The 16,269-nt window shown below is 28.1% G+C and overlaps 1 protein-coding gene across 19 annotated transcripts in view; it reads left to right on the forward strand.

Annotated features, from left to right (window-relative positions):
• The window catches only part of kis (chromodomain helicase DNA binding protein kismet), a 111,819-nt gene that overhangs the window by 31,016 nt on the left and 64,534 nt on the right, over nucleotides 1–16,269 (forward strand). For all 19 annotated transcript variants that reach the window (XM_043052600.3, XM_043052602.3, XM_043052604.3 and 16 more), the window contains exons 8-15: nucleotides 1,344–1,409; nucleotides 3,804–3,889; nucleotides 5,715–5,832; nucleotides 7,400–8,209; nucleotides 8,567–8,694; nucleotides 13,920–14,108; nucleotides 15,115–15,169; nucleotides 15,249–15,425. In XM_043052600.3, the coding sequence (XP_042908534.2) occupies nucleotides 1,344–1,409; nucleotides 3,804–3,889; nucleotides 5,715–5,832; nucleotides 7,400–8,209; nucleotides 8,567–8,694; nucleotides 13,920–14,108; nucleotides 15,115–15,169; nucleotides 15,249–15,425 (1,629 nt within the window). The remainder of the gene's footprint in view (nucleotides 1–1,343; nucleotides 1,410–3,803; nucleotides 3,890–5,714; nucleotides 5,833–7,399; nucleotides 8,210–8,566; nucleotides 8,695–13,919; nucleotides 14,109–15,114; nucleotides 15,170–15,248; nucleotides 15,426–16,269) is intronic.

A 16,269-nucleotide genomic window follows, 5' to 3' on the forward strand; every position in this document is an offset into this window, starting at 1 on the left:
GAAATTTCAAATTTATTACAAAAAATATTAGTTGAAGACTATATGCAATTTCTTCTCTTTTTTGGTTCACTATATCCACAAAAAATAACATTATCCATGTATAGCAAGGCACGGGACCAAACATTTCATTCTCTATATCCGGGTGTTCACTATAAACCGTGTTCACTATAAACTGTATTTTCAAATTTCTCCGTATATTTTGAAGAAATTTCAAAAAAATTATTTTCGGCAATGAAATATACGCTTATGGCAAAAATTCTCTTATTTTTCAACAGATGGTGCTATTGCCAGTACTGTGGTATATTGAGTGTTAATAGTTTAAGTAATTATGAATAATGGTTTGAAAAAAATCTTTAGATTAACATTCATATACATATTTCTTACTCCTGAATGTAAGTGCTTATATTATTCTCAACTATGAATTTCTCATGATGTATCAAAGCTTTACTCCTAGCCTAAAAAATGTTGCTTGTAAAATCTCCTTTATTTCAATTCTCCAATGTTAGCAGGTGTATACAGTGAGCAAAAATGAAAACGGACCACCCTAAATAACTTTTGATTTAATTTGATCTTTGTTTATAATTTTAAAAATCTAATATTTTGATCTTCATGTTCTAGGACTTAATCTTAATGGTTCAAAGGGGTAGCCTGCAATAATTTAATTAAATGGTGCAGACGATATTTTAAATTATAAAATCAGTTATACAAATGAAGAAAAAAAACATAGCTTTTTTTCAGTTATTGTGACGCCCAAAATATTGAGATTGCCCTCAATCTGGGAAATAGGGTCCTAATCGTTTGGTCGGGAGAACGGTACGGAGCTTATATTCCCCAATGTACCTTTTGTGTATTTCACGGTAGCTTGAGAATTGAAAAATTTATCACAAAATTATAAAATTCATTTAATCAATGATTTTGTGCAGAAATAACGTTTAGTTACTATTGTTCAATGATAGTCGAAAAATTTTGAATTGTGATCTATAAAATCTTTACATTTTAAAGAATGTAATTTTAAATAACGAAATGCAAAATGTGAGCGAAATTGGTGAAATAATTCCCCTGAAATAAAATTTTAAAAGTAAAGACTTTAATTAGTATGTTTGAGTCATCACCTTGAACCATTAAGATTGAGTCTTAGAATGCAAATCATTGGCTTAAAAGTTATTTCCATTCTTTTTTTCGCACTGTTCATTAATAGAGACCTTATAATTTTTATTTATTTATTTAATTTTTGTAGTTTTTGATTGTTCATTTTAATTTAACTTTTCTAGTTTAATTCTTGTGCTTATTTCTCCTTTTTAAAGATTATTTCTAATTAGCTACTGGTTTATTAATTTCTTTAGGATAATCACAATGAAGATTATATGGTAGTTGAGAAGATATTAGCTGTTAGAACAGTGAAGAAACCGGTACAGTATTTTTTATCAGATTTATTTTTTCCGTATTGTGTTTATATTAGAGGGACCAAAAAGTAATGTCGTTTCGATGCATTTCATATTTGTTATCAAGAATATTTTTTATCTATAATGCATTCACCCTTGTTAGCAACAACCTTTCTATGCTGCATCAAAAATGGAATGAAAAAATGAAGTGGTTTTTAAGACAAGCGATTATTTTATGCTCCAAAACATTACTTTCCGGTCCCCCTAATATTTATATATATATATATATATATATATATATATATATATATATATATATATATATATATATATATATATATATATATATATATATATATATATATATATATATATATATATATATATATATATATATATATAAAAGAATGGACATCAAAGAGGACATTCATCAAATAAAATTATCTTACAGATAATTTTGTTTGATGAATGTCCTCTTTTCTTTTAATCTAAAGTTTAATTTATTTATTAACAAAAAAATGAACAAGTTATCTGAGAAGACATTTATGGTAACCATAAAATATATATATTAAATTTTCTCTAAGAAATAAAAAGAGAACACAATTATTTTACATAAGAATGAATTTTTTCAAAAAGGAAATTGAAAGACATTAAAGGAGATTTAATGACAATTCTTTTAAATTGGATGCTGAGAAAGTATTTGGTGAGTTCTTGATTTATTGTTAAAGATTTTCAGTACCTTTAATTAAATGATTTTATAGGAAAAATCACCTTGATTAACAATGTCGTAATTGCAATTATTTTTTTAATTGGATGAAATGAGGGAACCCACTCCGATTCAGTATTTTAGACTCCAGGGCTGATTGTGCACCGGAAAAAAAATCCATATTTCCGGATTTTTCGCTAACCGTGATCCGGAAGTTTCTGGAGATCGAAGGTCCAAACGTTTAAAAAAATCATTGATCACAAAAGTTTACGGTAATCAAATTTTCAAAAGTGGAACTTAAAAACACAGTTTATTTTATTTGTTTGAAAGGGAGAGCCAGATACTTTATAAGATTTATATTTAAGATTAATATTAATTTTTTAACAGTTAATAGTTATTATTAAGGCCCGGATTTTGATGACATTTGCATTTTTGGACATTTTTTGGCCTTTAGAACATTTTTTGAGATTTATAGGGCATTTTCTTTAAATTTTGGGGCGTATTTGGCATTTTTTAAATTTTTTGTTAATTTTTTTCTAATTTTTATTATTTTTAATTTTTTGTTAATTTTTTTCTATTTTTTATAATTTTTTGTTAATTTTTTTCTAATTTTTATTATTTTTTATAATTTTTTATTATTACACTGGTTTTCAAACAATGAAGAAAATCTCTAGGGTATTAAAAGGTGAAGCAACATCTTTTCAAATTGAAGAAGAATTGTCAGTAAGTGTGACCGTCCTTTTCAAGTACGCACCAATAACATCAGTAGACGTTGAAAGAAGCTTCTGCTATAAAAATTTGCTTTCAGACAAGAGACGCTCGTTTACATTTCAAAATATTAAAAAAAATTTAATAATCCACTGTAATTCTGATATTTAGTAATATTATGAGATGGAAGTTGTTATATTCATTTAAGTTTCTATACAAAATGAAAATGTTTTGGATTCAATATATTTTCCTTTTTTTTGTTATTTTAGGATATAAAACCTATTTTTCAAACTTTAATGAACGTAGAACAAGTATTGCATTGCTTTATATTTTTAGAAATGACTCATAATAATTTTAAAGTGTAAAACATTGTTTTAGTTCAATACTTTTACTTCTATTTAAGTCATGTCATAAGACATTTTTAGCGCAATTTTCGCATTTTAAGGGCATTTTTTGCAGTTTGTAAGGGCATTTTTTGCACTTTTTAAGGGCATTAATTGAGATTTTTTAGGTCATCAAAATCCGAGCTCTAGTTATTATAATCATAAACTCAAGAAAGAAACACTATTTATAAATTTCAATTACTTCTCCAGGTTATCATAGGTATGTGTAAATGGTATAATGTGTGTAAACTTTTAAATATATTTTACGTGAACTAAGAAAGATTGAGAAAAAGGGGGGGGAAACCTTGTTTAAATTTTTTTCAATTTAAACTGTTTTTTTTTTTTTTTACTCAAGAAATTTTCTGGAATTTTGAATTGGGCTCACAATCATTCCTGAGACTCACTCTAAAATGATAAGTAGACATGCAAGTGTTAAAATTATACTGCAGATATTATGTTTGCGCAATTCCTAAAGTACTGCTGCGGATTATTTGCTAGTTAAGAAAATTACAGTACTTCTGTTAAATTATTCATCTAACTGTTAACAAAATGATTATTAATGTGTGTTTTCAAACAATTACCTTATGTAATAATTATAGTGAATAATTTTGTTTTTTCCAACAGGTGGAAAAAGATGGAAGTGATGCTGATGAAGTGGAAAAAGATGAAACAGTTGATGTTGAGGAGTATTACGTGAAATATAAGAATTTGTAAGTATTTCTTTTTATTAGATATTGTTATGAAGAATATCTTTTATATTTCAGATGATACTAATTAATAATATCTTTTATATTTCAAAAGATATTAATTATCTTTTATATATTGGCTGTTTTATATTTTCTCTTTTATATTTCTTCTGTATTATTTATATTTCAAGAAAATATCTGATTGTTTTGTTTTTTTTAATTTTTTATGCATGACCTGATTTTTCTGCTCTTTGATTGCTTCATCCACTAATTCCACGATTGCTCCACATGTCAGAATTTTTTCAAGCTATCTGCGACGAAACTCCCTAGCATTAATATCTTTCTGCGAGATACTTTTTATAATAACAAACATATATGTTACTAATTTAAAGCAATAAAAGCACTGTATTTGCAAAAAAAACTACTATAATTTTTTAAAATTAAGCTTGTAATAATTTTTTAATTTAATATAATGAGTGATATTCACACATTTTGTTGAGGAGGGAAAACGCACTTATTATTTCTTTCGTTGCATTTTGTGAATAATCATCACAATAAAACAATTATTAAAAATCATGAAATTCGTTGCCGATAAAAAGATTGATAAAATCACACGATTCTGACTCTTCAATACGGGGTTAATCAAATGCACGTTTCATTTTCAGATTAGGTTGTTGTAATAAATAATTTTATATAAAATATATCTGATTTAAAAGCTATGGAGAAATCAATAGCAATAATTGCTAAAAATTCAATAGAATCATCGGCTTAAAAAGTAAATACTTAAATGCATGATTTGAATGTTCCATCTTGTTTTTTGAAGTATATTGGGATATTTAAAAATCACAAGAAAATCGATATCTATAACTGCCGAAAATTCAATCCAAACATTACATCGATTCAGTATAAATTTAGCGCATCAAAAAATGATCTAAATGCATGATTCAAATATTATGTGTAAATTTCTGTAGAAAAGTAAACTAAAGTTTTTTACTTTTCATAAGAAAATGTTTCTGCAAGGACTCTGTAACGTTCTGCAACAATGTCGCCCTGTCGCTGTAATTCTGTGAGGGACAATTACTATGCAATCAGTTTTATTTCTTGTGGATAATCAGATTGTTGCATTAAAATTAAACGATTCTAAAAAGTTTTATTGTATTAACACAGATTTTACTTCATAAATTTTTGATTTTACTGGGATAAAATTTAAATTAAATAATTTTTCTTATGAGACTTCTCGTTTCTTATGTTACCAATAGAACTCTATCTGCAAACTGTTTAAAATTCATATTTAAGTCTTGATTACTATTGAAACTCACTAAATATTTTTCAACAAAAAGTTTATTTTATAGCAGTGTGAAAAACTTATTCCCTAAAAATTCTTTGGAATTTTTTATATATTATTTTAATTGTATGTTTTGACATGAAACACATTTTTAAATATAGCTTATTTATTGCTTAATAATTTTCATAATAGACAAAAATATTGCTTTAAATATTTATCATAAAACATTTTGGGAAATAACATCACAAAATTACTTCATAATAAAGGAATGCTGCTTGTAGGTTTATGCCTTTAATTTGAAATAACAATAAAAGCATAATAATAGCAGAGAATTATACTAAGAAAATATGCTATCGCTTTCTAAATTCTAATTGTATTTTTTCTTGGTCACTAACTGTTTCTGGAATTTCTTTTCTTCCTATGAAACTCCTCATTTTGTCTATCAGTGACTTTACAGTACTTAACTTGCAGTACTTAATACACAGAATTATGTAATTGTTACAAAGTACAACTCAGTCTCCAAAAATTCTCTTTTATCTGAATGTGATAAAAATGTATTTCTAGGTCATATATCCATTGTGACTGGAAAACCCTGGAAGAATTGGAGAAAGGCGATAGACGTTTTATCCAAAAAGTAAAGAGGTTTAAGCAGAAAAAAGAAACTTTCAACTTTTTTGATTTTGTAAGTATACTTTGAATGGCTTTAATTTATCGTTTTTTTTTTTTTTTTTTTAATTTTTTATATCCAAGAAAATAAGCCAATTGAGACTGTGGAAAGGTAAATATTCGTTTTGAAGGGGAAAGCAGACTAGTCTATTAGCTCTCATGTCATGTTAGCCAGAAGATACATGCTATCCATTTTTGATCCTTATCCCACCCCTATTTATTAAATGGCTTTGTTCGCTATTATCAGTTGTCCACGGGTACTTTTTCTTTCCTTTGCATTTGCTGCATTCTGATATTTTGCAAAGAAAAATGAGTAGGAAAAGAAAATCATATGCTGCAAGTTTTAAACTGCAAGTGTTTTCTTTGGCAGAAAATTCCAGTAACAGCATGGCTGCCCAACAAGTTCTGGAATGGAATAAAAATGTATCTGCATATAAGTGCAGATTCCCAGATCACAAAGCGCATTACAAAACCATCCACCATTTTTTTCAAAGTTTAAAAAGAAAAAAAGCTCTCATCATGGATTCTAGAATTTCAATTAAACTATTTGATTATAACCTGTACTAGAATTCACATCAGAGCAATGAATTAAGTTAAGAAATTGGAATTTGCTCGTTACAAACCGAAGAATTTCATTGCCTCTGTAGTGTGGTGTCAGGGGTATGTCTAGATTTTTCTGAGAGGTACCTATTTTGTGAAAATTTAGACATAATTTGTTAAAATTACGAATTATATTAAAAAGAAATCAATGCAAAAATATGGATTTATCGTTTCTTATGAGACGCAAAAATAAAATTTTAAGAAAAAGTATTTTGTGAAACTACCATGCTTACACCACAACTAACCGCTGAGCTTGAAACCAAAATTGAAGCCTTTCAGAGTTATATAATAAAGTTGCGGAAAGAGTATGATTTCGAAATGAGCGAACTTGGAAAGTTGGGCAAAATACTCAAGTCTTTTGATTTACTGTCAAATCACACTAATAATAAAGGTTCTAAAACCATTTTCGGGAAACATTGGGGCAAGAAAGTGTCGTTTTACAGTAGTTCCGTGTTGCATGGCCAATGGAAGGAGATTAACCCCACTATTATATTTCATTTTATAACCGTCGTTGAACAGCTAAACCAATTTTTGGAAATTCCAATTTTGTTGAAGAAATTTTTTTTATAAAAAATTTTTGGCGAAAAAATGTCCGCTGATGGCTAAAAATTTCTCTTATTCCCCAAGAGATAGTGCTATTGCTAGAACTGCAGTATGTTCTGTGTTAATAGTTAAGGTAATTATAAATAATGGTTTAAAAAATCTATAGATGAAGTTTATATACATATTTTTTACTTCACTAAATGTAAGTGCTTATATTTCCAATTTTGAATTTCTCTTTTTGACTTACATGATTATGCATGATGTATGAAAACTTTACGCATAGCCTAAAAAATGTTGCTTGTAAAATCTCCGTTATTTTATTCCTTCAATGTTGGTAGGTATGCAGTCCCACCTGGGTCTTACTTCAATTTTCACTATTTACTGATGAACTGATTTATCTCAAAATTGATGTATTTTTCCCATCTTTTCAATTTCTTTAGTTGGAAGAGGATCCCTTTAATCCTGACTACATAGAAGTTGACAGAGTTCTTGATGTTAATATTATTAAGGAAGTCATATCTGCTACGGGTGAGGTGACTCTTGCCCCTCCTTCACCAAAACCTAACAAACCCACAGAAGAAGAATCTCCTGAAAAGGAGGCGACCGAAGTCAAATCACCATCAGAGCCATCTGCAACAGAGGAAATCAAAAGTGAAGAAATTGAGAAAGAGCAGAAACCTGTCGACACTCCTGCCCAAGGGGAGGGCACACCCATGGAGTCGGATGCTGTAGATTCTCATCCACCTGCTGTGATAGAACCAGAATCAAAAGAACCGAAAGAAACTGATGACATTGTAAATATAGTTGTCGAAGAAAAGGAAGTGAATCAAGAGAGTGAAGTTCCTAATGATGCTGAAATCAAAGAAGAAGAAATAGCCAAAGAGGATGCTCCATCTCAAACTGCTGAAGAAGAGAGCAAGCCACCAGAGGAAGAGAACAAGCCACCAGAAGAAGAGAACAAGTTACCAGAGGGAGAGAGCAAGCCACCAGAGGGAGAGTGCAAGCCACCAGAAGAAGAGAACAAGCCATCAGAAGAAGAGAACAAGCTGCAAGAGGAAGGAATTGAAGAGGACAAAGTGGAGTCTGAGAAGAAAGAAGAATCAACTATAAGGATAACACGCCATTATTTGGTCAAGTGGAGGGCTTTGACTTACGAAGAAAGTACGTGGGAACTGGAAGATGATGTCGACCAAGACAAAATCGAACTGTTCCTGAGGTTTAAAGATCCCCCTCCTAAAGATAAATGGAAGGTAAGCATTTTATAAGCATGTTTGTAAACTTATTTATACATTAAAACATTTGTGCTTCGTTATTAAATTTGAATTGAGCAATAGTTCAATGCAAATCATTATGATGTTTACAATTCCATGTAGTTAACTCTTTAAAAATCCTTCTTTGAAATATTTTCTGTGTATGACCATAGGATTAGAAAAAGATCTTAATTCTTTTTTTTTTTTTTTTTTTTTTTTTTTTAAATATTTAAAGCAGTTTTTTTTCTTCCCCTTATATTGAGTTAAAGAAAATATTTATAAAAAAAAATATACGTATGTGACTAATTATAAATTGAAAGCATAGGAATTTGTATAAAATATTGCATATCTTTTTAGACCAAAAAGCGTCCTCGTCCTGCTGAATGGAATCAACTTGATGATTCTCCTGTTTATAAAGGTGGTAATACCCTTAGAGAATATCAGTTAGAAGGTGTTAATTGGCTTACTTTTTGTTGGTATAATAGGTAAGAAGAGAGATCTTTGTTTTATATGCATGCATAAAGTTTCTGAAGGAAGTGGCTCTAATATATTTGTGTCGTAAATCAATAACTGTTCATTTTTTAAATCATTTTTTACATTTAAATGTTATCAAATGACTATTAATTTAAAAACTTAAGATATTTTATGTTTAGTTATTAGATTTATTTTAAAATGCATTGAAACATAATTATCTATTTGTTGGTATTATAAAAGTAAGCTTAGTTTTGGTACCTAAGCTACTTTTTCAAAATGTCATTAAATGTACAGTGCACAAAATAAAAAACTAGCACCATCATAACTTCTCATCTATTTATCGAATTTTCATCTAACTTGCAAATCTTAATGGTTCAAGAGTTTAACCTTAAACATACTAATTAGTTTGATTAACATACTGACGATATTTGAATTTAAAAAATCAGACCTAAAAATGTACTTTATAAACATACATTTTTTTTATGGATTTGGATTTTTGACTATCACAGGGATGCTACGCCTGCGCCATTTGCGACAAACTGAGACAAAACGGCATAACTGCGCCATTTTGCGACATTCAGCTCAGTTTCTGCCAAAGCTGCGCCATTCTGAGACAAAACGTCCAAAATTTGGCAAACCTGAATTCAGTTTCAAATATTAATCCGCATTGCCGTGAGTCATTGGAGATCATTTTGCCGTTCACGTCTCCAAGGGATGAAAGACTTCCACGAAAAAGCGGAAATCCACTTTTTTCTCCCAATTTTTAAAATTTTCGACCATGTTCCAAAAACTAAAATTTTTAGGGAGTCCAATTAGAGAAACCCAAGCCGCCGGAACGATAGTCGGATTCCCGCGACTTCCGCTGTAGAGTGGAAAGGAGTCTAAGTGTTTCGTTTCGACCACCGATATATGATTTTTTTTTTCGTTTGGCTGATTTTCGGAATTTTAAATATTAGGAATTGCGCTGGAATATGCTAAAATCGCGATTTTTAATCAGACGATTTTAATATCAATAATCGATTTTCGTATTTAACTTATTTAAAACTTATGTGTTGCGACTTTTTTTACGCTGTTTAAAAATCGTACTAGCAATTCCTATTCACTCAATTTAAAAATTCAATATTGCGATCTGTATTCTCGCGAGTTTAAAATCCAACGTCGCGATTCGTATTCACGCATTTTTAAATCCAATATTGCGATTCGTTATCACGCAGTTGTAATATCAGATCTCGTTTTTCGTATTTGTACGCTATTTAAAAATTACTCATTGCGATTCGTATTCACGTGATCTAAAAATTATTCATCGTGATTCTTATTTACGCGATTTAAAAATTCAATATCGCTATTTGTATTTTCGTGTTTTTAAAATCCAACAGCGCTATTCTTATTCACGATTTTAAAATTCAAAATCGTGATTCATATTCACGCGATTTTAAAATCCGAAATAGTGATTCATATTCACGCGATTTTAAAATCCAATCTCGTGATTTGTGTTTTCTAAATCCAGCTGCGCGATTCATATTCACGCGATTTTAAAATCCAATATCGTGATTTGTATTTTCGTCTTTTTAAAATCCAACAGCGTGATTCATATTCACATGATTTTATAATCCAAAATCGCGATTCATATTCACGCGATTTTAAAATCCAACCGCACGATTCATATTCACGTGATTTTAAAATCCGATATCGTGATTCATATTCACTTGATTTTAAAATCAAAAATCGCGATTCATGTTCACTCGATTTTAAACTCCAATATCGTGATTCATATTCACGCGATTTTGAAATCCAATATCGCGATTCATATTCACGCTATTTTAAAATCCAATATCGTGATTCATATTCACACGATTTTGTAATTCAATATCGCGATTCATATTCACGCGATTTTAAAACCCAAAATCGCAATTCATATTCACGCAATTTTAAAATCCAGTGTCACGATTCTAGAAAGAAGTAGAATTAAGTTTTTTCTTGAATTAGTTACTGTAAAGATGTGATATATTTTTCTACAGTTGTTGCATTTAAACAATTACTAAGTGCATTCATAATCACATTTTATGATTGTATATTTAGCTATATAAATTAAAAGAACATAGTCAACTAACTAATCTTGTGAATGCAAGAAAGTACAATCTACTAGTCAATGCCAATTAACTAAAAAGTTTACTTTTATACTTAATAAAGGATGCAAGTCATTTTAGAAAGAAAATTATATTTATATGTGTCTTTTTAAATTGTTTATAATAGTTTTTAAATATTTCTGTTTTGACATAAAAATGTATATATGCTAATTTTTGGCTATTAAGTGCTCCCTAAAATTTTCTTGAAAAATTCCTACCTAAAATATTTCAAAATTTCTTTGCACCTCTTGAATTCTATCAAACAGTGTTTTTTTTGTGTTATTTGCATTTTCTTAAACTCTCATTATTTAATTACTGAATTTCTCTTTTAATTATTGAAATCTGTAAACCTTTCATTGTAACTGAATAGTTATATATTTTGAGATGAAATTTGAGCTCAAAATGAAATGGGTATTTTCCCTTTTGAATTACTGAAACCAAATAGATATTTCTTTTTAGAAAGTTAACACCATTATATTTTAAAAAATAAGAAAGTTAAAATTTACTTTGTAAAATTCTGGAACAGATACTATTCATTGGCATAAATGATAAATGCAATATATATGAAAACAACAGAGTCCATAAAACAATTTTGTGGACTCTTTTAATCAATCATATGCAGGTTTTTTAAAATCCTAGCAATAGTGAATGTATGTATAATTGTAGTACTCCTAGTATGCTATTAATGGTTTTATGGATCCTGAAAATAATCTTTATATTGTTATCAAACTGATTAATAATCATTTTAGCTGAGATAAACTGAGTGAAAAAAATAATTTTAGCTGAGACAAACTGAGCCAAAAAGAGATTTTAACTGAGACGGAATGCAATTTCTGGTGAGACAATTTGATATTTTGCGAGTAGCATCCCTGCTATCATAGCTATAAAAAGTTGTTGGCCAGAACACCATAAACTGTTTTTAGAATAATTGCAATGATATTGAAATAATTAAAGAATCTATAAAAAAAATTTCACATTGATATTTATTTAAATTTCTTATGGATTTGGATTAACAACAGTTAAGTTAAAAGAATGGTATTAAGTTTGAATCCATTAATGTTAATTTCACTATGCAAAAATAATTTTTTTATTATTTTAATTTAATGGTGATTGAAAAACATTTGCAGTGTCAAAGAAACAAATTTTTAAATTTGTTTCAAACTACATAATTTTAAATGAAGAAAAAAAAAAAATTGGACAGAAATTAGTTTTTGAGAGATGAAAATTTAAAAATGTGTTATCCTACAAGTTTCATTACTCAGAAACTCTTCTGTTCAGTCCCTCCAAATTTTTGATTTTGAAATAAAAAAATTATTTAATTTAAAGGGATATTAAAAGTTGTTGACTTTGCAATTAAAAATTTGCTTGAACCATTTTAAAATTAAATTGTAAAATTTAATAGTTAGGCATAAAACATTTGTGGAGCTGTCAAAAGAAATATTACCAAGCAGGGATAAGAATCTTCCTTTAATTTCCACTTTTTTGTGATTTTTACCCCACTTCTGTGTTTTGCATGATTTTTGTCCGATTTCTGCTGTTATATGATCAAAAAATTTGGATATCACTAAAGCAATATCCAAGGTTTTGCAACTACCACTGCAGTTCACTAAAGTGCGTAAAATACATGCATATATATATATATTTTTCCCTTCTGGCGTAAAAAGATTACTACTGCTATAAAATTATGTAGTTTAAAAATGCGCATGGATTGTGATAATATATCAACAACAAAAATTGAGATTTTAAAAACCGCATGACTGTACATACCAATAACAGTTGAAAATGCAATCAACAAAACCATCTAGAGTGACTATGAAATCATCACAAATCATGTGCATCACATTTTTGTCAGTTATTGCTATGGAGTTTCATAGTTTTTTAATGATATATTATCATACTTAAAATTTCAAATCGGTTATTTATAGAATCATTTTTTGATGTACTCTTTTTATGACAATTTTACTTTCAACGTGGTTTTGTTCATCGCATTTTCAACAGTTCAGGATTTTTTTTTCAGTTATTGATACCGATTTTCATAATTTTTTAATGCTACATTGTCATACTCAAAATTTCGAATCGGGTATTTATCGAATTATTTTTCGATGTACTCGATTTGTGATGATTTATTTTCCGCAGGGTTTTGTTAATCATATTTCCAACAATTTGGGATTTTCTCATAGTTTTTAAAATTTCAATTTCATTTTTAATATAATATTACAATCCACAAATTCCGAATTGCGGTTTTGAATAATTTCTAAACGACCCATTTTCATAGGTGATTGTTTTCCGGAAAAAATCCGGATTTTTTACTAACTACGATCCAAAGGTTTCCGAAAATCCAAGGTCTAGAAGTTTCAAGAATTCATTGATCACATATATGTATAAAAATTCTAATATATTTTGTTTTAAAATAATAGAACTAGAATTTATTCTTAGCATCTCTTTCTTTTGTAATTTTTTTTTTTCTGGTAGTGTAATAAATGTGATTAGAGATAAAAATGAACTTCTAAGCAATTATTCATCAAATTATACTACATATAATTTATGTAGAATTTCATGTTTGAAAATATCAACAATGATTTAAATTTATAAAGATATTTTGTATACATATTTTGAAATGCGTCATTAATGATTTTACTCAAGAAATTTTCCAGATTTTTGAGTTGGGCTCACAATCACCCCTGCATTTTACTCATGGCCATTTCACCTCAAATCCACAATTTTTTCAAAATTAAAATTTTTTGCGCTCTCTGAAATTAAGTGCGTAATTCTTGGCGGTATTAATCCTTTTATGGGGGACATGAGAGAGAAAAAATATTTTTTTCTTTTCTTTTAACGTGATAGTGAAGTGTCCTATTCTGCGATATCCACTTTCTTTTCTCATTACAACGGAAATTGGATTGAAATCGAACAAAAATTGGAAGCATACTTTTTCTAATTGGTCGCAAATGAAAAAAAAAGTTTTCTTAGTTTTGATTGTTAAAAAGTGTCCAGAAAAGAGACCCTTTCAGTAAATGGACATCCGAATATGGGACTTTGTACTGTGTTATTGCAAAATGTTTTTATTTGTTGTGTATTTTGTTCATGTGCTTTTCTCTTTCTTTTTATAGTCAAAATTGTATATTAGCTGATGAGATGGGATTAGGGAAAACAATACAGTCAATAACATTTCTGAATGAAATAGATAAATATGGTATTCCTGGGCCATTTCTAGTAATTGCTCCTCTTTCCACCATTGGTAATTGGCAAAGAGAATTTGAAACTTGGACAGACTTAAATGCTATTACCTACCATGGAAGGTAAGTGTCATTATTCTTTGCATTGAAGGTGACAAAATAGGTCTATTTGTAATAATGGCAATAACATTAATACCTTTGTTTATCAAATGCCAAAATTCTATATTTAGCTTAAAGACATCAAAGAATTCTTTAAAGCATGGACCTTTAAAAACTGTCCTGGTTATACAATAATTACAATTAAAATATCAATAAGCACTAACATTTTTAGACAATTTATAACATTAAATCACTAAAAATGTTTTTTTAAAAACAAATTATTTTTAATTGTATTTTATTTAATATAATTTCTTAAAATTTTAATTTTTTGTTTGTATAGAAATAAGTTTATGAAATTTTATGTTACCACTCAAATTTCAGCTTTTTCTCATATTTTGGTGTGGCTTATTTGCCTGTTATTTTGCTTCATCTTGGGAAATAAATTATCTTCAATTTACATGACTGCCAACTCTACTGGATTTTGCCAGTTTCTACTGGTTTAATAACAATTCTTTTTGTACATTTTAGAAAATTCCCTAAAATTGAGTAAGTTTTCTAAAAAGAAACATCCCCATTGAAGTCGAACTTTTGTGCAGATTATTGCTTGAATATTTAAATAAGTGTTACTAATACATAATGATGTGAATGTCATTTATGGAAATCAGTTCAAAACCTTATTTGTTCTAAAATGTTCATTTTATTTTTATTCAGAACTCTTATTTTTAAATTAATTAAAAAGTCTTGTATTTATCTTTGATGAATTAAATGTCTATTAGTATTTGAAATTATGAGTGAACTTAATGCATAACATTTCAAGTATGTTTAATGTCTATCTGGAAAATATTGCAGCTTTCCTATTTTGATGACTATTAAAATTCCCTATGTGTAAAATATTTAGTACATTATTCAACAATTATCATAAAATGTATATTATTTCATAAAATCTGCTGGATTTTTTTCTCCTATCCATGTTGGCAGCCATGAATTTATAATTAGTTATACATTATATATATGTATTTTTTCCTTTCAGCTCACCTAGCCGTAATATGATCTTAGAGTATGAAATGTATTGGAAAAATGAGGAGGTAATTTACTATATTTATGGATGATTCTTAATCTATTTTGTTAGCTGTTATTTAAATTTTTTCTTTCTTATTTTTCTAGGGTGAGCGTATTCAAGATGTGTATAAATTTCAAGTAATGATCACAACATTTGAAATAATACTAACTGATTGCATGGAGTTGAAAGCTATTCCATGGAGATGTGTCATAATTGATGAAGCTCATCGATTAAAAAATAGGAACTGCAAACTATTAGAAGGCTTGAGGATGTTAAACACTGTGAGACTTTAATTTATTCTCATTATTATTACATTATTATTATCAACTTAATAATTTATTTTGCTCAGTGATTAACATTTCTTTTTTTAAAAATCAGTTTTTAGTTTATTATTTTTCTATTGAATTTTTGTCAAATTCTGAGAGGAAATTTTTTTTGAATGAAATTAAACATTAAAATTTTTTTTTTAAAAATTATAAATAGTAAAATTTTTTATTAAAACCTATACACATTTCGCAGTCATTAATGCAGCTTCATAAATAGGGTGGATGGCAGGATGTGTAGCGTTTTTAAAAAAAGCTTAAAGGTGCTTATTTTTTATTTGCATTTTTTTAAAAGCCCTTAGAGGTGCATTTTTAATTTGGGGTTTGTAAAAAGTGCTGAATTTTCTATATTTTAAAAAGAAATTTTTTCCTTGCGGCTTCGATTTTTGTTCTAAATTACAAAAAATGCATGATTTTCACAATTTTCTATTATCTGAAACTAGTTATTTTATTGTGATTATGTGAGGTTTGTAAGAATGCTTTTGAATTTTATTGATATTATGTTCATAAATTAATAACTTTAAACGATAAGAAGAAAAAAATATTGCTACCCATATCCTAATTAAGATTTTTTTTTTTTTTGAAAGTGATTGAAACTATTTTTTGAGTGCTTAGAAAGTACTTAAATGGTTTTTATTTTTTGTTGAAAAGTCTGGCTACGCACCCTGGAATGGGAAAACTGAAATGCAATTTAGCAAGGGTTATAACATACCAAAGAGATAAATAATATATAGTAACAACATTAATTTAAAAGTAAGTGTTGGAAATTTTAAAAAAAAAATTTTTTTTTTTCTTCCTAATG

The sequence above is a fragment of the Parasteatoda tepidariorum genome, chromosome 1 (genome assembly GCF_982258835.1).
Source record: "Parasteatoda tepidariorum strain Cologne lab strain chromosome 1, Ptep-v5.0, whole genome shotgun sequence".
Taxonomy (NCBI): Eukaryota; Metazoa; Arthropoda; class Arachnida; order Araneae; family Theridiidae; genus Parasteatoda; species Parasteatoda tepidariorum.